The sequence below is a fragment of the Typopeltis vanoorti genome, chromosome 20 (genome assembly GCF_054136105.1).
Source record: "Typopeltis vanoorti isolate ZY-2024b chromosome 20, IOZ_Tvanoo_1.0, whole genome shotgun sequence".
Lineage (NCBI taxonomy): Eukaryota > Metazoa > Arthropoda > Arachnida > Uropygi > Thelyphonidae > Typopeltis > Typopeltis vanoorti.
The window spans coordinates 93,756,379-93,784,138 of record NC_143568.1 but is presented as its reverse complement, the minus strand read 5'-3'; the positions used below and the strand labels follow the sequence as shown (position 1 = coordinate 93,784,138).

The following is a 27,760-nucleotide window of genomic DNA, read 5'->3' as shown; positions in this document are numbered from 1 at the left end:
TGCTCTCATATCTGAGTTTATATCTTTATCTGTATTTCTAAATCTAGAAATAATAAATGTGCATTAAAATAATTCAACATTAGAATTGAAATGGCCAATCCCTTGGAAGTATCTTTTATTTGCTTATCCATTCTTCTGTCATCACAATTTTTTTTTATTTATACTGATGGCGAATTGAATCATGCTGAAGCTTTAAGCAAATAATAAATTCTAAAAAGAGCCTTGAACCACCTATATACTACAAATATAAGTTTATATACAGGGTGTTCGGGATAAATTTGACATATTTATAATTAATTATATTTTTCCGTAAGTTACATGTATTAACACACACTTCTCTTCATTTAAAAGTTTGGACCCTTCTTCATTCATATACAAGATGTCAGTAAGGATGGATAGCTGGAACCCACCTGAATCATGGAAGAGAATAACTTGTATCATGATGATTCGTGCCCGCCATCAAAATAAGGATATTACGACTGCTGCCCAATGCTCCCTGAATACAGTAAAAACAATCAGGCATGAACTAGAGACTTGCAATGGTGACTACGAGGATGTAGCAAGAAGAAAGATCCCTAGCAGACGATCTGATTGCGTTCGTACAGCAGAATTCCTCGCAAATCTGCAGGAACAGGTGTTGAAGAACCCTGGCATTGGAATTCGGGCTTTGTTCGTGGAGTTGCTAACTGTAGTCAAGCCCTGGATAACAAGGGTAGCCAATGGTAGGCCGTATGTATGGCAGCAGGATTCGGCCCCTTGCCACACCTCTGGGAAAAGTCAAAAATGGTTGTCTGAAAATTTCTACGACTTCACCAGTCCAAATGTTTGGCCTCCAAACTCCCCAGACCTTAACCCCATGGATTATTTTGTATGGGGCGCAGTTGAAAAAGACACCAATCGCACTTCCAGTAATACAAAAGCCCAGTTAATGGATAAAATTAAAACAGTTTTTGCGGCCCTTCCCAGGGAGACTGTAGCATCAGCTTGTTCGAGGTTCCGAAGCAGAATTGAAGCTGTGATCGATGCTAATGGTGGTTATTTTGAGTAAATCTTGTTGATAGTATTGTAATTAACTCTGCCTGTAATGTTTTTTTGTCAATTCATTAAATTTAATAGATACAAAGAAGATTTTCTTTTTCCTTACGAAACTGTCAAATTTATCCCGAACACCCTGTATAAGTTACATATGAATTCAAACTGAAAATAGTAACTCTGAATGCTAAAAACTTTGGAATAGAAGATGGAATTTAAAACAAAAAAGAATAAATTGATAAAATAGATGATTCACTAAAATAATGATGTGTGAGCCATTTCAAACATGGCATTATCTTCAGAATATGCGAAGAGCACTCCCCAAGGAAATGAAAAATAAAAAAGTCTGTTGTGTTCTGTCATGAATAAAAATTTTAGAAGTAGTGTATAGTTTTAATAGAAATTTACAATTTTTTACCTTATGAATAAAGATTCTCTCAAACATTAAATGAGCTGTTACTACCCAAACAAATTTCATTACTTGGAATTAAAAAAATACTGTATATTGTGCAATATTCCTTTAATTTACAGTTCTAAGAGAACAGTATTAATTTCTGACAATCATACGTTATGGAGTCTCTGTCCAGTTAGGAAGCCAACATTCACTCCAACTGTATCATTCCCTTTCTTCTCCACTCTGGCTGACTAATGTAGACTATTGTTCATCAGGTGATCAATTATAAAGTTGACTGACTGCTGAAGTTTTTATGTTTTATTTCTGTGTACAGATTGCACATATTTTGTTTATTATGAAAATTTCAAGTAAGTGATATTAATATAAGTTAATGTAACATTTCAGAATTTCAGTATGAATTTTGGATTTTAATTTTTATATTTTCACACTCTTCTTCTTCTTTCTTATCTCATCTTCCTTTTCCCTCTTTTACCTTGTGGTGTTGAGGGTTTATTAATCATCGGACCTTAACCGTTCACAGGATAAGGTGGTCAGCTCTACACCCTGGTGTATCCTATGTCTGCAGTGGTGTTGAGTTCTCGAGGCCAGTTTGCCTGCTTTGTGGGAGAAAAATCCTACTGTCCACGCCCAAGACCAACTAACTTGCTATGGCTGAGGAAGATCCTTCAGCTCTTCACATCACCGATGGGAATCGAGCCTCGGACACTCCTTCCCTAGGCATATGGTTGCGAAGCACACAGCCACTAGGCTAACTGCATGGACTCTTCTTTCTTATGCCTCCCATTATTGTTTTGCATTTGCATGTTCTTAGTTTTGTGTACTTTATATGCAGTTCCTAATGCTTTGTGTTCTGTCATAAGTGTTCGATTTCCTGCAATTTTTTCCTTGGTTATGTTTCTCATAATCCTTTTTATTTCCTACAATTTCTTTTGCTTTATTTCCCATGATTTTCTTTGTTTTATTTTTTGCATTTTTTAAAAAAAATTTGTTGTCCCACATTTCTTTTGTTTTCTTTCATGCTATTTTCTTTGTTTCATGGGAATGGAGTGGGGGAGGTAGTATTTGTTTCCCTGAATTCACTATAGCAAACCTTGTGCTATAATAAGCTAACAAGCAATGTCCCTGGTCCCTAGGAGTTCAGTATAGCAAGTATAGTTCAGTGTAGAATTGGCAAATAACAAAAAAAAAAAAAATAATTATGGTTACAAAGTGGATAGGGGGTATTGCCAAGTAATCTTAAACCACTTGATTACACATGCTTATCAGTTAACCACCCTGCTAAAGAATCAATCCACCCACCATCTCTTGGACTATAATTCTGTTGACATTCAAATGAAAACTGTTCACTAGCTCATCTAAATTGTTACCTATTAGCCTGTATAAATCACAAAATGATTTAATCCTTATAATTCCAGACCCCCCCCCTTCTCCTCCAATATATGAACTGCCTAAAATTTACAAACAGAATATACCATTACATCCAGTTGTGATTAGCATTGATTTAGCTGCCTACAGGCATTTGCCAACTGCTAAGCCTCAGAATGCTGGCAACACCATTTCATTCATACAGCACTCCTTCTATTTTAAGTCCAGCACAGTTAAAATCTCACCCCTCCACAGTACTGATTTAATAGATAGTTTTAATATCTCCTCTTCATTCACAGTTATCTCACAAAAAAAAAAAAAACACCTTTGACTTAATCCAAGCTGAATTTCCTTAGTATATCTCAGCCTGGTTTCCATTCACTATGAACTAAGGCTATTTTGTTTGGCCAGGGAAATTCTCTATAAGCAAATAGTGGGTATACACCATGCCCTCTGCTTCCCTCCTTAACCCTCTTCCAACATTCTTTATGGAAATGTTTGAAGAGAAAGTTATTAACTCTGCTCTACAGTGATCTATCATTTAGTTATGCTGTGTTGATTATGTGTTTTCCATTTTCCACACGGCATATACACTGAATGCCTTTTTAACACACCTCAACAGCCAACATCACATAGTCCAGTTCACTTTAGAAATTAAAACAGCAGTCCTTTCTAAATACCTAAATTACATGCCATCAACATTCACACCACCACCACCATTCTCAATAGTATGGTATCATAAAAACTTTGATAAACAGATCGAAAGTGATTTTCTCTGAATAATGCCTTTGCCACTTTACCATACCCACAATACCTTCTTATCCAATGGCTCCAGCTTGCACCAGATTAAAAAAAAAAAAATTGACATCTGATACCCATATACTCTCTCCCAAAAAAGTTAGCAAAAGTCCTGAAGAAATCCCATAGAAAATCCCTTACACTTTTTGAACTGAAGAGGAAAAAATATGAAGAAATAAAATAGCAAAAAAAAAGTGTTAACTTTTCAATACTAAATTTGTACACAGTATTTTGGAAGGAAATTGATTTAAGAGTCTTAAACTGGTCAAACTTGTTTGTATATGAAAACTTTATTAATAAGAGACCGTACGATTTAATGAATAAAATACAAATTGCCTACCAGTTTCACTAGCTACTGTCTAGCATTATCAAGGCTGTACTGGTGTAAATACAAATGCACCAAGTTACATGAATAAAGAAGCGTTATAGTGAAACTGGTAAGCAATTTGTATTTTATTCATTAAATCGTATGGTCTCTTATTAATAAAGTTTTCAGTTTTAATACGTTAGACCAAATATGAACGATTTAACTTGTTTGTATATCTTAAATATATTTAGAGATATGAAAACTGTAAAATTGCAAATTTGTATAAACTGTGTTAAGTCATATAGCACGTGTGCTTTCAGGTATAGTTTTGTTTGTGCTGCTGTTTTTAATGTGCCATATGACTATTTATTTATTAAACTTTATTTATTATTTATTAAACTATATGGCTTTATTTATTTATTTTTAAAATTTGTTTCAGGAGTTTCATTGCATTGTATTTTTCAGATCCATGCCTCCCTTGAGTTGTTATGTTTGTCAGTAATGGGTGTAGAATTAGTTATGAAATTAAGATGGATGGGTGGACGTCCATTCTTCACTCATAAAAGAACCGTTGTAAAGGTAATAAAATTTCAGTCTTCTGTGTGAGTTATGGTCTATAACTGGGGTTCTCAACCTTTTCCAGTGGTGCACCACTATATTTAATTCAGGATATTAGATGTACCAGTAAGCATTTCTGGAAAAGTGTGATTTGTTGGTCCCAGGGGAAAAATAAGCATTTCTCTACAATATTAGTGATTTATTTAGTTATTTATTATTTTATTCAGCTATTTATTGGAGAACAGATACTATTTGAATCTATTCAATGGATTGTTCTGTAAAATGTGCAATTTTTAAAAATTAAAATAATAATGAGTGAATACATAAATTTTGGCAAACACATATTATAATGGTACTCCAGTTCTCAAATAAACGTACAATCAGTACAAGCTATAAATGTAACATTTTTAATTACAGAAATCACATTCTTGTTTCAGTGTGAAGGTTGTGCTTGTTTAGCTGAACACAGCTTCTTAATGTCTGGTTTCAATTGACTTAATTTGAGTCTTAAATCATGTTCAACATTCAACTTATTCCTGTACATGTTTTTGATATAAATGAGAGAAGAAAACCCACATTCACAAAGGGAAGTAGTTGCAAACACCAACAGAAATTTTACAGCTTTTTCTGAGATCATTGGATATTCATTTCTTTTTGCCATCAAGAAGTCTGTTAAATCCATCCTCTTGATCGTTTGCCTGAGACTTCCGTCGCAGGAGAGCTCGATCAGTTCATCTTTCTCGGAAGGAGTTAACGTTTCTGGTAAGGTATTATCAATGGAAAAGGACTCTCTCATCCAAAATTCTGAAGCCAGGTTTTCAGGGAAGTATTCCTTGAAATCTGTGATTAGACTCCCAAGATGCTTCTTTATATTTATTGCCAGTTCACTATGAAGAATTTCATTCTCAGTTAAGAAAGCATCCAACAATGGAAAGAACACGTTTCCAGTATTCGATTTCTTTAATGATGAAGCCAAGTTTTTTTCTAAGAGCTGCAGTTTTATCCTGTACCAAGAATAAGGAAGTGCACGCACCCTGCAAGTTCGTGTTCAGCTGGTTGCGGTGACAAAATAAATCTGCCAGGTAAGCCAACCAGGCAAGCCACAGTTCATCAGTGAAATAATTCAAGTCTGAGTCTGAGGATTTGTCAGAGAGAAAAATCTGCACTTCTGAACGAAGTTCAAACAGACGGCTCAATACATTTCCCCTTGACAGCCACCTGACTTTGGCATGAAGTAAAAGAGAATCATGTTCAGCACCCATTTCATTGCACAAAATGGAAAATAGTCGTGATTCATAGCTCTGGATGTAATGAAGTTAACAATTCTCACACTTTCATTCAAAACTGTCTTCAGAGCAACAGGCATATTTCTTGTGGCTAAAGCCTCACCATGACTGCTACAATGTACAAATTTTGCTTGTGGAGCTACTTCTTTAATTTTTGCAACAACGCCACTGTGTTTCCTAACCATTGTACGTGCTCCATCAGAACAAACACCAACACATTTATTCCATTCTATATCATTCATTTTCATAAATTGGTCTAATTTTGAAAATATTTCATTTGAGGTTGTTCGAGCAGGCAGTGGTTTACAAAACAAGAACTCTTCCTTCACTTTTTTCCCATTTGTAAATCTTATATATGTAAGAAAATGGGCCATGCTGGTAATGTCAGTAGTTTCATCCAATTGTATGGAAAAACATTTACTGGCCTGATCTTTTTCTATTAACTGCTCTTTAACATTTGAAGACAAATCTGAAATTCTTCATGATACAGTGTCATTGGATAATGGAATCATTTCAAGTTGTTTTGCTGCCTTTTCTCCCCAACATTATTCTAACCATATCTGTAGCTGCTGGTAATATTAATGACTCTCCGATCGTGTGAAGTTTTCCTGCCTTAGCTATTCTTAAACTGATTTCATAAGATGCCTCCAGAGCCTTCGTGTTAAATCCTAAATGAGGATATTTCTTTTTTCCTTGCTGACAAATCAGACAGTTTTTCTCTGGGAAATATTCCAAAGGTTTGTGTTTTAAATTGCCATGCTTAGTTTCAAAATGACATTTAAGAAGGGAAGGCTTCATCGAATGTTTTGATAGCATTTCATAACAAATCACACACTGGGGAACAGTGTGTGATTTGATTGTCAGTTAATTTTAGTTTGGTACGATCTGAATTTGTCATTAATTTGGTTTTAGTTAGATTAATCATTAATCCTTTTTTTCCTCTTTCTCTATCAAGGTGGTTTCTTCTCCAATATATGTGAAACCATATGATAAATAACTAAGATTATATTTACGTTGTGCTGTACGGGGATTTTTGTTACATTCTTATACAATGATGTCCTCCATCGGTTGGTTAGGATTCAGAGTAGTGGCTTCTGGCAGAGAAGAATTGTTTTCCTCCCCCGCTTACACTCATTTCTCCTTTCAATCTTTTTGAGGACCCACTCATTAACCACTTATTCATGTTCCGGTTTCTACCCTCTGGCACAAACTACATATAAATATGACAGTTTCACAAATAAAATCTTGCATTCAAAGACAATAATAATCTAACAACAATACTTTCTTAACTGTAACTGCGACTCACGGCTAAAAAAAAAGACAACTGTCAAACTGTTTTCCATTGTTGTCCGATCAAATATATTAATCCTTTTTTTCGAGTTACTTTCTGTCATTGTCATTAAATTCAAATTGAACTTCCGTATTATTTTTGTATATTATTATACAAAAGTTTTTAATGATAATGTAAAATCTAATTGTTTTCATTTAGTTGCATGAAATATTTAAGTAGAACTGTTAAATATATGTGCGTACATTTTTAATTCTCAACTAATGTTGCGAGCAAAAAAAATATTAATTTACCCTTTTATTTTATACTCTGTTTTCATTCCACCTGGCAGTGGCTCATGTACCACCAGTGGTACGCATACTATAGGTTGAGAATCCCTGGTCTATAATTTTGATTAATCGTTAATCTTTTATTCTTATCTTCTAAATATAATTAGCTATTCAGCATGTTTGCAAGAAAACAGCAGTTTTAGATTAATTATATGTCTATCCATATTAAACAACTCAACAATGGATGAAGCAATGTTGATGAAACCTCGTATTTAAGACTTTGAGGAGCGAGCAATTTTAATTTTTTTTTTTTTTTTTTAATCATAAAATAAAAACTTTCATCTAACATGAAGACCAAATTCCTGGCCTGGTTAGCATATCCACTCTCCCACCAACAGGCTGTAATTTAAAATCCTGCTGTGGGCATGGATGTTTGTGATATTCTTTAGGTGGTAGATGAATTTCATTGCCCAGTGTGAGATCACTGTCCCTCTTATTGGAGGCCTGAAGTGGCTTGAAAAAGTTCCATATTTGATCTCAAGAGCAGTCTTTCTTATCAGGTAAAAAAATGAATGAAAAATACAAGGAAAAAAAATTAATAAAGTATAAAAAAATTAATAATATAGAAAAAAAAATATACATTAGGTTTACTACCCTTCATGGGTGGGAGTGACATAAAAATATTTTTTCTTAAGCCTCTTTCCATCCACTGCTGGATATGGTTCTCCCCCTAACTTTCAATTTCTGTCTGCTTTTAGCCAATGTTCACTATCTCATGTCTTATCTTTGTAGATCATCCTTCCACGACTTCCTTTGATGACTTTTCCTTTTTTTTTAATTCAATCCAGCTCAACAGTTCTATGTTCACATCATCAAAACTTTCATGTAGTTAATATCCTCGGGTTGCAGTTGTGAAGGCCAAAGAATACTTGGAAAGGTCATGGGTGCTTAAGTGCCTGATAGGATAGGATGATAGGTAAATGATCTCCTAACAAGTAATCTTTATACAACCAAAATGCTTTGTTTCCTTGTGTAATTCTTCTATTTATTTCTTTATTTTGTTTTTCCTTAAAACTAACTACTGTATTTTTCCGTGTATAAGAAGACCCTACTTTTTCGAACCCAAAATTAAGAAATCAATTTTTTAAACATAAAACAGACTGCATTTGATATTTTTTTAAAATATTCCAAGTATATTTAGTAATTAGGTAATATTTTTAAGATACATACTAAGAAATTATGCATCACTCTCAGTTCCAGTCATATCATTTTCTTTATAGTTTTTTTATTTTTGGACATTTTTATGGGCTAGTGCTCAAAATATTGTTAATGCATTAATTTACCATGCAATGAGTTGCAGATGTATGACTGCCTTCAGAGCTCTGATTGGTTTATTCAGAATCAGCCATTAATGACATCAATTGACAGAGTTAACAAAGGCTAGTGATTGGCAGAAGCCTGTTCATTGAGACAAGTACTGGCAGTTTCACCACAGCAACTGAGGGTCTCTCAACTGGTTACCCCCCCATGTATAAGACGACCCCAATTTTAGTCTAAAAATTTTAGAAAAAAGTATCATCTCATACATGGAAAAATACGGTCATTTACCAAGGTAAATATAGTCCACAATTTCAATATGATTGTCAGTTAATTTTAGTTTGGTACGATCTCAATTTGTCATCAGTTTGGTTTTAGTTAGATTAATCATTAATCCTTTTTTTCCTCTTTCTCTATCAAGGTCATTTAGCATTCCCTGAGCTGCTGCTTCTTTACTTTTTGCTTAAAAAACGATATCATCTGTAAAACCTAGTGATTGAGATTTTTTCCATTAATGCTAATTCCATAATTTTCCCATGAGATATTCTTATAGATCTCTTCTAATGTGGCAGAAAACAATTCGGGTGATATCCTTGCCTTACTCCTCTCCCAATACCATATTTCATTCCCTGATGTTTTCAGAATCAGCCATTAATGACATCAATTGACAGAGTTAACAAAGGCTAGTGATTGGCAGAAGCCTGTTCATTGAGACAAGTACTGGCAGTTTCACCACAGCAACTGAGGGTCTCTCAACTGGTTACCCCCCCATGTATAAGACGACCCCAATTTTAGTCTAAAAATTTTAGAAAAAAGTATCATCTCATACATGGAAAAATACGGTCATTTACCAAGGTAAATATAGTCCACAATTTCAATATGATTGTCAGTTAATTTTAGTTTGGTACGATCTCAATTTGTCATCAGTTTGGTTTTAGTTAGATTAATCATTAATCCTTTTTTTCCTCTTTCTCTATCAAGGTCATTTAGCATTCCCTGAGCTGCTGCTTCTTTACTTTTTGCTTAAAAAACGATATCATCTGTAAAACCTAGTGATTGAGATTTTTTCCATTAATGCTAATTCCATAATTTTCCCATGAGATATTCTTATAGATCTCTTCTAATGTGGCAGAAAACAATTCGGGTGATATCCTTGCCTTACTCCTCTCCCAATACCATATTTCATTCCCTGATGTTTTCATCAGGGAAAGAAATATGGTATCGGAGAGTTCACTGAAAGACAGGTCATTGAATGCAATTCATTGAACGACAATTTATCGAAAAAGCAATTCACTGAATAAACAGTTCATCGAACAACGGTTAATCGAAAAAGCAATTTCTCGAAAAAGCAATTCACCGATTAGCAGTTAATCGAAAACACAGTTTATCGAAACGCAATTGATCGAAAAACAACAATTCATCGAAAATACAGTTCACAAAAAAATTAATTATAAGGCATGTGGGGTGAAGATGCGTGTGCAATTTTTTTTGTTTTGAATTGTTTTGAGAGGGATATATCTTTAAGGTCACTATTTATCTGACTTCGTTCGGAAAGCGATTTTTTTGAGGGGCATACTGGTTGCAGTGAATGATATCCACTGAGGCGGATATAGTTGAGATGTTAAATGAACATTTCATAAAGGTATTTCATCCTCGTGAAAATAACATCCTACAGAACTTGAGGTCAGTGGGGAGGGAGGAAGAACACTGATGGTAAGTGAGTTGGAGATATATATGAGGAATTCAGTAAACTCGGTATCAATCAGCATGTAGGACTTGTTGATATTTCAGAAGAGGAAGTCACTATGGTGTGGTGAAAGTAACAAGCTGTACGAGGGGGGGGGAACGGAAAAATTCTGATAAACACCTAGAACAAAAATGATGTTAAAGCACCTTATATAAACCACAAGGAAGATCATATCTTAAAACCCTTTAACACCTATGTTTCCTGAAATCGTAATAATTATTGTTTTTCATTTAGGATATGTAAGAAAACATGTTAACGGATTTGAAGAAATTCAAAGATACAGAGGTACGGGCCATCGGATTTTTTGTGCTGCAAGAAAAGTCTGCAACTGAGATTCACCAAACATTGTGTGAGCATTTAGGGGACTGTGCCTTCCAGTATAACCAACACTTGAAAGCTGAGCATCCTGAGACACAGATGCTCCCAGGTCAAGGAGAGACCTTCTACAGCGATTACACCTGAAAACTTTGATGCAGTGCATGCCATAATCCTTGATGAACAAATGCCAGCCAAAAACATCGCAAAGACTCTAGAGACATCCAGGGAACAAGTTGATGTCATTATCTACCAAAATCTGGACATGCAGATAATACTCTCAGCAAAGTGTCCCCAAAGGTTTGAATGCTGACCAAAAGAAAAAACGTGTGCTATCACCTTAAGGCAGTGGTTCTCAAACTTTTTGAAGTCGGGATGCATTTAAAATCCTACAAATAATTGTAGGCGCACTATATACACATTTCTGAGAAATATGTTATAATAATTAAGTCAAATATTACAGAAAAAAAGAATGCGATAAAAAAAAAATAACATGAAACATATCTTAAGTTTATTCATTCTTGTGTTTATGAGAAACATGAGCGTGATGTGTCCTAGCGATTGCTTCAATGTTTGGGCATATATTTGAAAGGCAAACTCTCATTTCCTCGTCAATACATTGAAGAGTTCCTCTCTTTTTACACTTAATTGTGGCGAGGGTAGAAAATCCTAATTCACATAAATATGATGTTGAAAATTGTAGTAAAATGTTCAAAGCTTTTTTAGATATTGACACATATTCTTCTTTTATAGAAATCCAAAAGGCTTCAAGAGACAATTCCTTATGTTTAATCATCAATCCACGATCAGTGGATGTAGCTGCCAGTTCTTCTTCTTCTGTTAATGTTAAACCAAACTCACTTGAAGTTTCCATAAATGCAATCGTATTGTTCGGTGTTAAGTGATGGAAAATAAGAACTCAATTTTTCTTCTAAATTTGTTAAATGTTCAACTATTATTGGAAGTGTTTCATTTATGCAAGTGTTATGTTATGTTACCAATGGAAACATTTCCAAATTAACTTCAACAGCTTTTCTTTTCCAAATCTGTAGTTTTCTCTGAAACGCTTTCATTTTGTCAGTGGATGTGAGAATATTTTCTTCTTTCCCTTGCATGCTAGTATTCAAAATATTGAGCTGCTGAAATATATCAGCCAAATACTGTAACCTGGCAATCCAAAATTCACACCGAAGGAGGTTACAAAAATGTAATTGTTTCATCTCTTCAAAAGACGCAAGAAGTTCTTATTGTAGCTCGTGTACACGGGTAAGTACTTTCCCCCTTGACAGCCACCTCACCTCAGTGTGTAAAAGCAGCCATCTGTGTTGTGAATCCATATCGATACAAAGCTTTTCGAATAAACGCAATTTGACAGGTCTTGTTTTAATAAAGTTTACCATCTGAACAACTTGATCTAAAACTTCTCTTAATTTTTCTGCCAATGTTTTTGCCATCAAGGCCTCCCTATGAAGAAAGCAGTGAGTTACGATAACATTCTCATTTTGTTTTTTTACAAAAGATATAAGGCCCTTAACACAGCCTATCATGGAAGGGGCTCCATCTGTACAAATGCCTACACCCGACTTCCATGTTAACTGCCATTTATCAAGCTAGCTATTCAAAATGTTAAAGACGTCCTCACCTTTTGTAGACACACTTAATTCTTTGCAAAAAAGAAACTGATTTACTATTTGATCTTCATTAATAAAACGGACGAATGCTAAGAGTTGCGCTTTGTTGGTAATGTCTGTTTACTCATCAACTTGCAATGCAAAATTTTTGAAGCTTAATACTGAAGTTTATTACTGCATACATTTTTCTCGATATCAGAAGACATTTCTATAATACGCCTTTGAACTGTATCGTTGGACAGAGGAATCTTGCTTATTTTCATTGCTGCTTCATTTCCTAGCATTGTCATGACCATTTTTTTGCATGCAGGCAAAATAAGTGACTCACCTAAAGTATGATCTTTCATGTTTTTTGCTATCAGTTCTGAGACTTGATAAGAAGCGATTTGAGCTTTATCAGAAACAGTCATTATACCTTTAAAAGAATTTGCCGTTTTTGTTTGCTGTTCAGACAATCTCTTGAAAAAAACTTACAGATTTATCTTGTAAATTAGAGTGTATAGTTTACTCAATTTACTAGGAAGCAATGATTCATTTGCCATTTTACATCCACATACTAAACATAGCGGCAAAGAATGATCTTCACTTCCGGTCCAAGTGAAACCAAAGCGCAAATAACTTTCATTATATTTGCGAGTAGGCCGCGATTTTGCTTTCTTACTTGCACTTAACTTTTGCTCATTTCCAGAATCTGATTCTTCAATATCACGCTTCTTTTTGAGAAATCTATCCATTTTATTTCGGTGTATTTATCTGAAAATAAGTAATATGCACATTACATCCACTTCCAACACTTTTAAAATAAGTAATATACACAACAAGAATAAACCATATTCTTGTTCTCTTTGCAAGAAAAACCACTGTTAATTAACATAATATTGATGTGTTGACAAAAAGAGTGGTATATCCATAATGAAAAGGTATAATAGAGTAAGTATATTTATTTTTATATCTGGACACATATTTCTCTGGAATACCACAGGGCGCACCTGAAAATCTTCTAGGGCACACCAGTGCGCCCTTTGAGAACCACTGCCTTAATAAGGGATTTTTGATCATTTTTAGAAATCAGGTGCAAATTTTTTAGCTCGTATTCTGACCATTGATGAAACATGGCTTCATCACTATGACCCAGAAAACATACAACAGTCAATGGAGTGGAAACACAAAGGTTCTCCATGGCCAAAGAAATTTCAAACCACAAAGTCAGCAGGGAAGGTTCTTGCCATTGTCTTTTAGGATATGGATGGTGTAATCCTTACCAAGTACCTCAAAAAAGGTGAAACTGTTACAGCAGCTCTGAAGGAAAAACGTTGCAAGAAACTAAGCAGAGGCATGTTACTTTTGCAGGACAATGCACCTGCTTATGAAATCCAACAGACAATATACAACTTGAAGCCAAAGAAGTTTCAAACCAAAAAGTCAGCAGGGAAGGTTCTTGCCATTGTCTTTTAGGATATGGATGGTGTAATCCTTACCAAGTACCTCAAAAAAGGTGAAACTGTTACAGCAGCTCTGAAGGAAAAACATTGCAAGAAACTAAGCAGAGGCATGTTAGTTTTGCAGGACAATGCACCTGCTTATGAAATCCAACAGACAATATACAACTTGGGATTTCAGTGTGTATCTCAAACACCATATTCATCAGACCTGGCCCCCGGGCCGACCCTAGGAATTTTGTCGCCCCATGCAGTATCATTTTTGCCGCTCCTTCCCCTTAAAAAAAAAAAAAAAACCTTAATGGCATCTTAAAAGCCATGCTGTTAAGCTAGGCTTCAACATCTCTGATCATAAATTCTAAATAGCAGTATTAGCTAATAAAAATTCATAAGTTAATTAAAAATGATCATAAACTATATTTTTTACAGAAAGAGAGAGAGAGATAGAGAGAAAATTTACCCTTTAACACTACATTCTTTTAATTGATATGATTTTTAAAAAAAATACAGTCCAATGAAGTTTTATTATGTAAAAATTTAACTAACGACATCCTGAAGTCTGGTTTCAACAGAGAAGGAATAAATGACTTTTTTATGATTTATTTTTCGTATACTTTGGGCCAATTTTGCTGCTCCCCAAAATTTGACACCCTGTGCAAATGCATGTTTTGCACCTTCGGTAGAGCCGGCCCTGCCTGGCCCCATCTGACTATTTCCTATTCCCAAATTAAAAAAAAAAAAAAAAAAAAAGAAAAAAAAAAAAAGGAAAGACTTTTTTTAACAGAGGATTCAAAATGGGCATCGTTGTAACAAGTATATAACAGTTCATGAGGAATATGTAGAATAGTGTGTAAGTTATGAGATTCTACCTCAATTCCTTCACGGTGGTTATCAGAAATATTCCGCACACCCTCGCAAGATTTAAAAGTATGGAAGGCACAGATGGGAAGCAGAATATAGAATGGTGGGGAGATATCTTAGAGGACTTAGAGGAAATGAAACATTTCAGATCCTTATCCACCAATATTGGTGATGTTAGTGGATAAGGATCTGATATGTTGAAGATATTTTGCTAAAATTGTGAGGACTGCACATCGCATTCTGGCACTGATGCCGAGAACACTGATATATAGGGATAAAGATGTAATGGTTTTATTTAGACCACATATGAATTACTGTGCCAAGATTTTGTTACTTGATTTTCAAATGGATGAAGATATGTTATAAAAGATTCAAAGACGATTGACTAATGGTGGTTTTTAGTCACTGGAACGTTGAGCATGAAGACAGATTGAGGGAATGCCATTGTAGAGTCTAGTGGATAAAGAGCAAGGGGAGGGGATGTCATTGAGATATTTAAGTTATTAAGGGATAATTATCTGAATAATGACTATCAGATTTTTCATAGAATGGGTGGAGTCAGGGCAGAACAAGAGGCCATCCCTGGACGTTGTATAAAACGATCGTAAGTAAATGAGTAAGGACTGCTTTTTTTACGTGGTGAGTTTGAGAGTGGTTGGAATGCGTTGCCTGGAAGTGTGAAGACAGTGAATGCATTCAAGCCATAATATGATGAGCTGTGTGTGTGTAATGGAGGGTCTCCCAATATGAGTCGTTGACTCCCGGGAGGTCTAATAATCATTGTATAGTGAATATGATGATTATTAGATAGTGAATAATCATGAATGAACATTCACTATACGATTTCATCGTTTAGTGAATCACTGTCTTTTTTTATCAGAATGCATAAAATGCAAGTAATGGCTAAATAACATTTGCAGAATGCATGTAATGGCTAAATAACGTTTTAGATAGTCATATATGTGCATAAATGATGTGGATAAAACATTTGTTTACGTCAGTTACATAAAACAAATATTCAGAATAATTTTCGGAAACATAAATCTTATTCTGAATCGCATGGCTAAAAGGAACACTCCGACCTGTTTACATACCAATCTGCATCATTAAAAGTTTTCTCATTTTGTCAAAAAGATTGTCACGTTTGCAGATAACTGTAATATTGACTAGTGGCTTTTTTTCCCACTTGACTAAGAACTTTATATTTGTTTTTTACAAATCTAACAACAGTAGTGGCAAGTAAGTTTAGCCTATGGCCTCTCTACGATACACCATTCTCAGCAAATTTAATTATTTTATTCTTCATAGGTAATGTAATTCGACTTCTAGCTTATGCGACTTCTTTTCACTGGAAACAATAGCAACCATACTTGGATTTTATCAGAGCTGTGACAAGAAAATAATTAGTATAAACAGTTTACAATTCACAGCCAATGAAACACCCAAAGAGATGTAACAAGCAGTGGCTCACCCAGGGAGAGGGATAAGCGCCCCCCCCCCCCCCCCCCCCCCCCCAAGAAAATGGAAAGATGCTCAGTCATCAGTCGTATGCGACGCATAATGTGTATTCTCAAATCACCTACTCAACTCGGCCCCGTTCCCCAAGATTAAATCCTGAGTGCACTACTGGTAACAAGCAATGAATGTTGTAAATGAACAGCCACGGAAGTGTGCAGCGATTGTTTCACAGCAGCTGCTTGTTGCTAAAAAACCATCGTATGAGCTACTGCTGCATTGTATGGTAGGGAGGCTGGAATGTTTGATAATCACCTAGAACAAAATTGATATTAAATTAAAGAAACTGATATAACCACAAGAAAGAACATATCTTAAAATCCTTTAACTGCATGTTTCATCAGTTGTGATAATTTGTTCTTTTTCTTTTAGGATATCTAAGAAAACATAAAATTAATTGATTTTTCTTGTGGATGTTGTCTTTCTCACAAACAAACAAAAGAAGTTAGCTGTTAGAAGATTTCCAAAGCAGGGAGAAATATTTATTAGAACAAATTATAAACAAAAACAGTAGCATATCAAAAGTTCCTGGCAAATAAGCCAGTTTTTGCTCTTAGAGACTACAGAGACAAATGTAAGAAAGCGAAACACTGTGTAAAACTAGCTGAACAAAAGTCATGGGAGGACTTTGGCAAGAACATAGAAAATAAATATCAAGAAGGTGATAAGATATTCTGGAGGTTGTTGAAGAAGCTTAGAAATGGAGGAAAGTGTGCTGTAAAAGGAGTTAGAGATGATAAAGGTGACATGAAAACGGGAGAAAAAGATATCCTTGAAGTATGGAGTAATTACTTCGAAAAATTGCTAAATGAAACAAGCAGTGATGACAGCACAGTGGTAAAAATCACTCAACAGGCATATAGTCAGGAATACATATCCATACTTGAAGTAGAAAAAGCCATCAAAGGTTTGAAATGTGAAAAGGCAGCAGGAGTAGATGATATTCGACCAGAAATGCTGAAGTATGGTGGTATAAAAGTCTTACAGTGGCTGCACTGCATAGTTCAGAAAGCCTGGACTGAGGGACGAATTCCCGATGATTGGAGTAGAGCTCTAATAGTACCCATATTTAAAAAGGGAAAAAATACTGAATGTCAGAATTATAGCAGTATTTCCCTACAGAGTGTTCCTGGCAAGATCTATGCAAGTATACTTGAAAAACGGTTGAGAAGAATTGTGGAAGAAAAATTTTGGTGCAGGACAAGCTGGATTTAGGCCAAATACAGGCTGTCAGGATCAGAGCTTCGCTTTACGACAAATAGTTGAGAAAGCATGGGAATATAACAAAGATCTGTATTTAAGTTTTGTCACTCTGGAAAAGGCATATGACAAGGTGCCAAGAGAGAAGCTATTTAATACACTACAGTTATCAAGCAATACTTAGAATTGAAGGAAGCACAGGAAGATGGTTTAATGTTAAATCTGGTGTGAGACAAGGATGTACATTATCCCCCTGTGTTATTCATTATCTATATGGAACACATTATGAAGGAAAGTGGTATTAAACATGATATCAGAATTGGAGATGTTAATGTCAGCTCTTGCTTTATGTGGACGATGTTATACTTCTAAATAAATCCGCTACAAATTTGCAAGATTCCCTGACTAAATTGAATAACTGTTGTAATAGATATGGTATGAAGGTCAGCATTAAAAAGACAAAGACAATGAAAATAGGTAGAATTGTTAAAAATGTCAACTGTGTTGTGAAAAGGGAACCTGTGGAACAAGTAAAACATTTCAGCTACTTAGGCACAATTTTTAGTGAAGATGTTAAATTAAATATGGAAATAGACAACAGAATCAACAAAGTTGGTATGGTAGGAAGTCAATCGAATAAATTCATATGGAATAAGAGAGAAATTAGTCGAAACACTAAATTAGCTGTATACAAGACAGTGTTCAAACCAGTTTTAACTTATGGATCTGAGAGCTGGGTCAGAAGTAAAACACATGACCAAAGACTAGAAACCGCAGATATGAGATTCCTGAGAAAGATAAGTGGCATGAACAGATGGCATCAATGGCTATATCATATTAAAAACGAGGATATTAGGAAAGAACTTGACATTGTCAGCATCCAGGAATGTGTTAGCAGAGCTAATCTCAGGGTAGTATGGTCACTTAAACAGAATGGACAAAGAAAGATTAGCAAAACAAATGTTCTCTGCCAAGTTGGCAGCAAAACGACCCAGAGGAAGACCAAAATATAGGTGGTCTAAGGCACTTTGTACCATATTGATATGGTACAAAGTGCCTTAGACGATAGAAATATAAGATCTGATAATGTTGAAATCTTGACAAGTAACAGACTGATTTGGAGGAAAATTGTAGATAGGAAGTTAGTAATGATGTAAATTTTTCATGTAGTACTATCATATCCTGTACCCCCTTGAGGGTGCATGTCAGGAATTTGATGATGATGACTTTGTATGTATGTGCAGTAAGCAGATGATCGTGTCCACTCTGCTGTTGTAAAGAGTTAGAGGAAAAAATGAAAATTCACAATAATTTTAAAAGTAACTAAATGATGAGTTATGGTAAATGAATCACAGTAGTATCGGCAGTTGTTACATTAGAGCTATCTGACTTCCTGTTCACTTTATTTCTGTAATGTTTTTTTTTTTCTGGCTATCACATCAAGCAATTACATGGTCTTCTTTTTTTTTATTCCTCACACCATGCTCTTGGCATAAGTAAATGTTTTTTTGTGTATTCCACTTTTATAAAAACACCATGGCACTTCAGATTGTAAAACCAAACTTTCTTCACCCTGATTATTCATTTTGCTGCAATGTATTCACCATGCTGACTTAAGCAGTGTTGTTTGTCAATTTCTTTTTTCAAACAAAGTTCTAATTTAATAATAACTAAAGTGAAGCTACCGTAAACGAAACTTGCTTGGCAAATAAATCAATGTTCATCCTTCGTAACAAAATTATTTCATTAACTTGTATTATATCAACGTACTACCATGAAAAACTTCAACTATTATAATAGAAACGTTTTCCCATTAAGGCTAAGAGATATATCATTATGCAGAGGTAGGAACGCAATGGTTGGGCTGGTGTCAGAAGGGTGCTAACACGATATTGTATTGAAAATGAGACACTGAAAGAAGGCGCATAGCTATGAATTTTTCAAAAGCCCCAATGATCATGCCGATGGATGCACTACATTAATAAAGAGAAACATGCAAGTTTTTCACAGTATAGTATGCCCACACTTTGTAGAGCGCTTCGCTTGGCTTGGTGCAAAGAATAGTCGATTCATGCTGAAGGGGAAAAAGAAATGAAGGACGTACGAATTGGTAGCCAACACGCAAAATCACTTGCTTTATAGACAAAATTTTCCAACTGTTATACAAGCAAAATAGCTACCACTTTAAAAACTACAATGATCATAAAAGAGAAGTTAATTTTCCGATGTGTAATAATAAACAACTCATCCCAGAACTGATTGATTACTCTATTATCGGAATGGATTCTCCTTTTTGTGACATGTGCAGAAGTGTTGAAGGGTCTCGAATCTCTGAGCATACTATAATCACTATAGGGAAATAGTTTTTTTTTTTTTTTTTTTTTTTTTTTTTTTTTTTTTTTTTTGTGCAGCTGAAATGGGCACAGATTGCTCCGGATTGTTGAACATTTGAATGAATCCATATGATTTATCATATGGCGGGATAAAAAAAAAAAGAAAGATTTAGAATTATGGCACTTTTTTAGAAGGTAAATGAAAAATGTCACAAGCCAAGAAATTGTATAATAAATTACATAGAAATAGTGGATATTAAAGATACAACTTGAGTTCAAAATGAATATTTGTAGAAATTATGAAAGTTTTCTAAATTTGACCTGAGAGCTTACGAAAATGCAATCCCCAAAAGCTCTCAAGTTATTTTAAGTATTATTTTGAGTAGAGGAAGCTAAAATAACTGATCAATGCCGAAGATTGTATTCTCGTAAGCTTTGTCTGTATAATCAATGTTTATTACCGGTCACTTCTATGTATAGCAGAGTTAATTTCTGAAACCTATGATACTGTATTAAAACGACTGCGTTTCATAGTTGGATTTAGCAAACTGTTAACCACTACCCCCACCTCCCATTCTCTTCACCCATTAATAACATTACACCGCACAGCTGAGGTTACCACTCGTTTGGAATGAATCATTCCAGTAGTTGCGATATTAGATTATCTGAGTGTGTGGAACACTTGGCAGCTAGCTAGACTTTTATCTCTCTAGACAAATTTGTAACTATTCGTAATATATATAGTTAGACAGTTGCAATGTAACACACTTGGTAACACAGCATGTCTCTGGCTCCTTTGGCAAATTCCCAATGCCAGTGACGTGCTGTGTAAAAACACTGCTGGGAATACGGCTTAACAAAGCCATAAATCTGTCACAGATGACCTATATCAGGTTTTGAAAGATTTAAATGTATTTACTGCAAAATATTTCATTTTTTCTTTTTTTAAATTCAATGTATTTGGAAAAATCTGAATCTTGATATTTTGTTATACAATAAAGAAATTCTCATAATATTTTTTCTTTTTACATTTACATATATTCACACAGTAGTGCACTCAGGATTTAATCTTGGGAGGGGGGGGTGAGTTGAGTAGACGATTGAGAATACACACTATGCATCACATACTACCTATGACTGAGCATTTGCAATGATCGCTAATTCATAAGTGGTATAGAAATAGAAGACATGACACAACATAAATTTTTAAAAAACGAATTTTAATTAGGAAAAGATTTTTGGAAAAGTTTCTAGTGTTTTTTTTTTCTTTTTCTTTGGGGGGAAAGAGCCCCCTGGTCCCCCCCCCCCCTTCTGGGTGTGCCACTGATGAAGAGAATACATATGTTATAGAGGAACACAAACACAGGAAAGGCTGTGCTGCCTAAGTTTAATCGCTATTGAAAAATACATTGGAATTGGAACTGAAGTAAAAAACTTCATTTTATAATGATGCGCTGACACAATTCCTAAGGAAAAACAGGACATTGGAATGTGTATAAATAAGTAAAACAAATTCTTTCAGCCCTTCTTGGCAGAAATTATTATTTTTCAATCCGGAAAAATAATAATTTCCCCAAGTGATTACTTTTTCCAATTTCTGTGCATATTATATGGCTGTATTTAAAAATCGTATTAAAAAATTCCAATTATCCTTGTCTCACTCTAGTATTTGCCATTGATAATCTGATCTCATCACAAAGTGTAAACTTTCTGTGTTTAAAATTATATTGACACGTCACGTTCGCACCTGGGTGTCTGCTGTTACTTTTTTCCCTGGTGAGTACTATCTTTTAGCGGATGTATGCGGTTTCCGCATCTAGCGGTCGCATTTTCTCAAAGTTTTTCAGTATATTAGTTGCAACTATTTTTGGGAGAATTTTATATCTAAAATTAACATTTAAGTATCTGGATGACATTGAGTATCTGAAATGCTATTCAAACTAATTTGCTTTTCATAAATTGAGCACTTGCTGTATCCAATGATTATTATAAACAGCTGTTACACAATTTTCAGCTGCCAATGAAAATTGAAACCATATGTTAGGGCAAATGCCTTTAGTTAGCTGTGCTTATTGCTACAATAAATATGTTCTTTTTGTGTGCATGCAGGATATTCTGGGGGAGCAGAGTGTTTTTCCATTTAGTGTGTCGTTCGAGTTGTCTCTAATCACACTAATTGTTCCTAAATATAGTACACAAATGTTCATTTTACTGTATTTAGTGTTAAACAAAGCCACCTTTTTTTCTGGCTTGTGTACTATAGCATCTGTTGAAGTTGGAAAGTTTCTTTAATAGTATATGGACATTTTCATTGTAGTCTTCGGACAAAACAGAAGTAGTAAAAATTTATCTATTCCTGAATAAAAATTAATACTTCTGTGTATTATCAGAAGTTATTGATATACAACAAAATATTAACATGTGTGAGCTATCTTCCATTATTGAAAACACAGAACAGCCTCTGACACTAAAAATAAAATAATGCATGGTAGCATTCCTGAAAGTGCAGATAATTCCTATAATGATCGGGCATTATGTATCCTATTATTGTGTAAAATGTATACTGAGTCTCAGTAAACAAAAGAAAATTCTTAGAAAACGAAGCGAAATTAACTAATGAGATATTGTATTTTATATTACTTATATTATAAATACGATAACATAATATAATATAGCATAACTCATAATATATCTTCAAACAAACACATTGACCCCCATTCCATGCAGATTTGGCTACAGTTAATTGAAAAGTTAAAGTTATCAAAGTTATTCTACAATTATATAAGGTATACATTGTATACCTTAGTTTGTTGCAAACAAACTAAAGTATACAATGTGTACCTTAGTTTTTTGCAACTACAAAACTCCATACATCGATACATTGATAAAAATTCAATCACACTGTCTAAATGGCGGGAATTTTGTAGCGCGGTTTGTATAAGCCACACGACAGCACACTCAACCTAAGTGGGAACTCGATGCCACTGATATATTTAAATGGACAATTAGGAAACTACTCTGAACTCTATTAGTATTTATCTAGATAAAAGTAAACAATGTTTCAGCGTCATTTATTTTATTGATTCATGAAATAATCTTAATCCTCTCTTTTAAATGATCTCGATTTTTATTTCTGAGCTCTCCTTTAAGAGCTCAGAAATATTCTTGATGCTGGGAATGTGAAATGGCACTGCAGAATACTTTTTTGTGCCTCAGGTATCTGGAATAGTAGATAATCTTGCCTGAGGGTCCAGTGCTGGCCCAACAAGGCTAATCCAATGTTTATTTCAATGTAAGAAGATCAGTATGCTATAAAGGTATATTTTTATATGCTGGATGCCAAGGAAGATTAAATTAGGTTGTTAACTGCATTAATATTAAAAATACAGATTTTTTTTAATGTTGTGTTGTGTAGATGTTGTAATTTGTCAAGGATATTTTTATGCTCATCATTCCCAGCAAATTCTCTATCGAATTCTTATATATACCGGTGCATTAGATAGTCTGTAAAAATTATGAGATACTATGCATTTAATGTGATGCATTATATACAACGTGTACCGTAGTTTGTTTGCAACTACAAAACTCCAAACTCTTAGAGAAAAACACTGGTTATTCCGTTTATTAAAAAAAAAAGGGAAGTAAAGATGACTGCTATAATTACGGTAGAATTATTCTGCTATATGGTGGAATATTAAAAGTGAAGCTAACCAGTATTGTAGAGATCAAACTACCGGAATAACAGAATGGATTCCAGAAGACCGATCTTGCACAGACTCAATTTTCGCTCTAAAAACCTTAATTGAAAAGCGAAGAGAAAATTTGTAAACGAAACACAGACGTAGCCTTCATTGATTATGAAAAACTTTTCGAGAAAATTAATAGAGAAACCTATTTGAGATGTTGCCAATCTAAGTGTATTAAAAAGCTCTTACAGCTTATTCACGAAATATACACAGGAAATAGAATAGCAGTCAAATTAGAACAAATATCAGAATAAAAAGACATATCAAGAGGAGTACGACAAGAATGTATCCTATCACCCCTGCTTTTTAATATATATAGAAAGTTTTTTTTACCATGGGTTTATTATATGTTAAAGACACCAAGAAATTTTATATTCGGTTTATATATTCAGCAGACATCATGAATTTGCCCAGGAGATCCTTTTGATGGACTGGCTACCTATTGCTGTTTCTCATTTAGCACCACCCAGGGGACACATATAGCTTAAGGATCTCTATGGATGCGAGCAACAACGTCACCCCCATACTTGGTTTTTAATCATTTTCCCAAGTAAGCAAAACAAAGTTTTGCACATGAAATATATTCACGTCTGAGCTACTGGTATAGAGAGGCTAATGACTTCATATCACTCGCCTTAGTATGTATCTCATAATGCAAAGCACACCCCCTTTCGGGCATACATAATGGAAAGGGTCATCATTCAGACCGGTTTTTCTGTTTAAGCGACCTGAATGATGATTTAACTCTGCGGTGCCTCTGCTCAGTGACAGGCTCACCCTACCACCAAGCAGGACAGCTCATATTCCAGGGAAAAGCATCAGCCAAGAAAACCCTAATACAGGCCAACCCCCAATGGATCCAAATCTGTGGATGCTCAAAGCTCTCCAAGGCAAAAACCTTAAGAGAACAAAAACTCTGCTCCCCTGAAATCAAGCTACCAACTGATTTCGACTTTTATTGAGGAGTATTTAAGTAAAGACCGCTCTAAAAATTAGGCAATCCCCCAGACCACGAGTGACTGAAGGATCTTCCAACTCAGCATTGTTCCACTCAGTGACAGGCTCACCCAGTCACCAAGAAAAACTACTCAGCATTGGCTCTGTCCAGCGGCAGGCTCACCCCACCTGACAGAGCCATAATCTCAGCAGTGGCCCCACTCAGAGACAGGCAAAAACCTACCCAAAGCAGAGTCTCTCATACCTCAAGGAAAGGGACCACTTCTGCACAAAAGCACATCAGTGGGAGCCAGACCCAGGAGACATACCAAGGTTGAAGTAATGCAGAAGTCATATATATCTCATACACAAGTAGACAAAAGGTGCTTGATCTTATTAATAAAAAATCTCTGGATGAGAGAAAGATGTAGAAAGTTTTTTTACCATGGATTTATTATACATTCAAGATACCAAGAAATTTTATACTTGGTTTTAATCCTTTTCCCAAGTAAGCAACACAAAGTTTTGCACGTGAAATATATTCACGTCTGAGCTACTTGTATATAGAGGCTAATAACTTCAAAGAATCAAATTGTATTAGCTACATCAGAAGATGATCTATAGAATTTTCAGTATGAACATTAAATTAAATTTCAGAACAGTATTATATGGGAATATCCAAGTAAAGACAAAAATAATGGCTTTCAAAGACGCAAACCCAATAATAAGAACTAAAATAGTGATAGATAAGAAAATATTAGAGCAAGTGAATACTTGCAGATACCTGGGAGATGCGAATGAAAATAAAGAAATAGACATTTCAGTAAAGTAGATGGCATATTGATTAATATATTTTATAAGCCATCCTTGAGATAAAAACACTTCATAATCAGACTACGGTATATCATGTTCTATCTAAGCCAAGTTTATTACATGGAAGTGAAACATAGACCATATAAAAGAAGAATGAAAATCGGATTCAAAGACGCAAATGAAATTTCTCAGGAAAAGAGCTGGATATACCAAGTGAGACCATAAAACAAATGAAGAAAATTTTCAATCTCTGAATATAAAATCAATTAAGTTCTATATAAGTAAATATAAACAAAAATTATTAGAACATATAAATCGAATGGACAATAGTAGACTGCCAAAAATACTATATGGATATAAAATAAATTTAAAAAAAAAAAAGGAGAAGAATGGGAAGACAAAGAAAGTGATTACATGGGTGGGCCCGGAAAAGACGAATCGGCCCCAAAATCCATGATGCGAAGAAGAACAAGAATTAATTTGACTTAAAAGTAACATAATAAGGAATTTAAAAAAAAAAAAAACCTCAATTTCAAGAAAGCAAAAACTGCGAACAGATAAGTAATTCGAATACGTACATTCAGTTTACGTAGCAGAAGTGTACCGCTAAGAACTTAGAAGCAAAGAGAATAACACTACGGCTACTGGAAATAATGAGAATAAACATTATATCCCCCACTTTGCATTCTGTAAAAGCAAATGGCAGCATACATTGTTTATTATCTTCAAGAACGATTGTAGTTCAGATGTGAATTACAAGTACAAGATGTCTACATTGTTTGTACGGGGAGAACCCTGGGAGGTAGTGGTGGTAGAGTAAATCCAATGTGCCAAACGAATGTCTTACATAATATATAATTAGTCGCTTGACTGAAAGTGATAGAAGCACACATTTCAAAACATGGAATGAGTAAAAACAATTCCAATATTCAGCTTTTAAAATTTAACTGTTTGATGGAATGGACAATGTTTTCTTGTAAAAGTTTGAATTTAATATAAGTAAACTGTAATTAACATTGGCACAACTTCTAGGAAAATTGCATCAATTACCACCGATACATTTCTGAATGCTTGTACTTCGCACTTAACGATCGTGTTTGCCAAAATTCACGGTGCTTGTGCTTGCATTCAAACAAATACAGTACATCGAGAAGTAAATCTAAGTCAGTTTCACAAAAAGACAACCGCTTTTTGTGAAATTTTGTTACTGTTGACTGCACTATATTATCACCAAATCATCGTTATTCAGAAGTGGGGAAAATATAGTTTTTGAAATCTTTTATCAGAAAACTCATGATTTTTCTTCCATTACATTACACAGGTGTTATTTACTTATTAGCAATGAACGTTTCACTTTTCTTTCCCACATTTACATATACTACTTATACACCATTCATTATGTGAATGTCTGAATTTCCACCCAGATGCTGTTGCTGACAAGGAAGGTCCGAGAACACTGTTATGAATTAAATTAGTTGTCATAGAATCCTAACTATTAGCAAATTACTAAAAAAACACTAAATAATCTCGAATGTTTTTATTAGAAGTTTCATTTCTCTAAAAACAAACAGTATTAATTTTTGATTGTCAAAGAAGCAGAAGTATAAACAAAATTATCAGTGAGTAAATGGATTTTATGATATAACTTCACAGTAGTAAAAACGGAGGACTCTCTTCTAGGTATTATGCATATACACATGGCGGAATTGCGCTTTTCGATAGGAAATTATCTGAGTTCGATTCTCGTCATGATAGAGGAACTTTATGAGCTTTTTCAACTAAAGCTGAGTTAGTCCATCTCATACTGTGGCTGCAGAGTTTTTCCTCATGGAAACTCGAGTTTTTCGTCCCGGATACAGACAAAAATAAGTACATGGCATTCTGCGTTTTTTGGCGGATGAAGTGGTGGAGATGGTGAGTTGTAGAGCAACAGCCCTTCCTCAATTACTTGTACACCTGAGAGGTGTTCAAGGCCATCGCCAGATTAGATCATGCCCTGAGGCAAACAATTAAACATCACTCCTGATGGATTATAAGACAAAAATATAAGAAGATCTCCAATTACTATTTTGTTTTTATTACAAGAGAAACATTAATGCAAAACGATTACATAATAATATTAATTAAATGTTTGCCTTACGGGGATATCGCAGAATGAAGCTGTTTATAAGCTCTTCTAAATTTAAATTATAAGCTATGTCCACCTCTATCAATATAGTTGTTTGACCAACCAATCTTTCTTGGGTCATTGCTGTTCGCAAATAATTTTTAATCAGTTTAAGCTTGGAAGAACTTCTTTCCGCACTTGCTACGCTAACAGGAATTGTTAGCATAGCGACGGCACCTATCACAATGTGGCTGAATAAGTGCCCTTATTAAGCCGCGCCGTGAGGCAGGCTGCCTCTATGCTACACCCTGTCGACGGTACCGGGTATAGCATAGAGGTAGCCTGCCTTCCATCATATGAGGATGGAAGGTTTTTTCTTCCCTGAAACTTGGGTTTTCCTTGCCGAAAAATAAGCAAACCGAATAGGAAAACACACACTGATTTAAGGCCAGTTGCTTCGGCCTCAATTCAAAACAACTCAA

General features: G+C 34.7%; 1 protein-coding gene across 1 annotated transcript in view; it reads left to right on the top strand.

Moving 5' to 3' along the window:
• Window positions 1-27,760, top strand: part of LOC150095666 (two pore channel protein 1-like) — a 355,100-nt gene that overhangs the window by 55,897 nt on the left and 271,443 nt on the right. Inside the window, exon 4 of the mRNA XM_090409936.1 lies at window positions 4,383-4,496. Coding sequence (XP_090266062.1) covers window positions 4,383-4,496 — 114 coding nt within the window. The remainder of the gene's footprint in view (window positions 1-4,382; window positions 4,497-27,760) is intronic.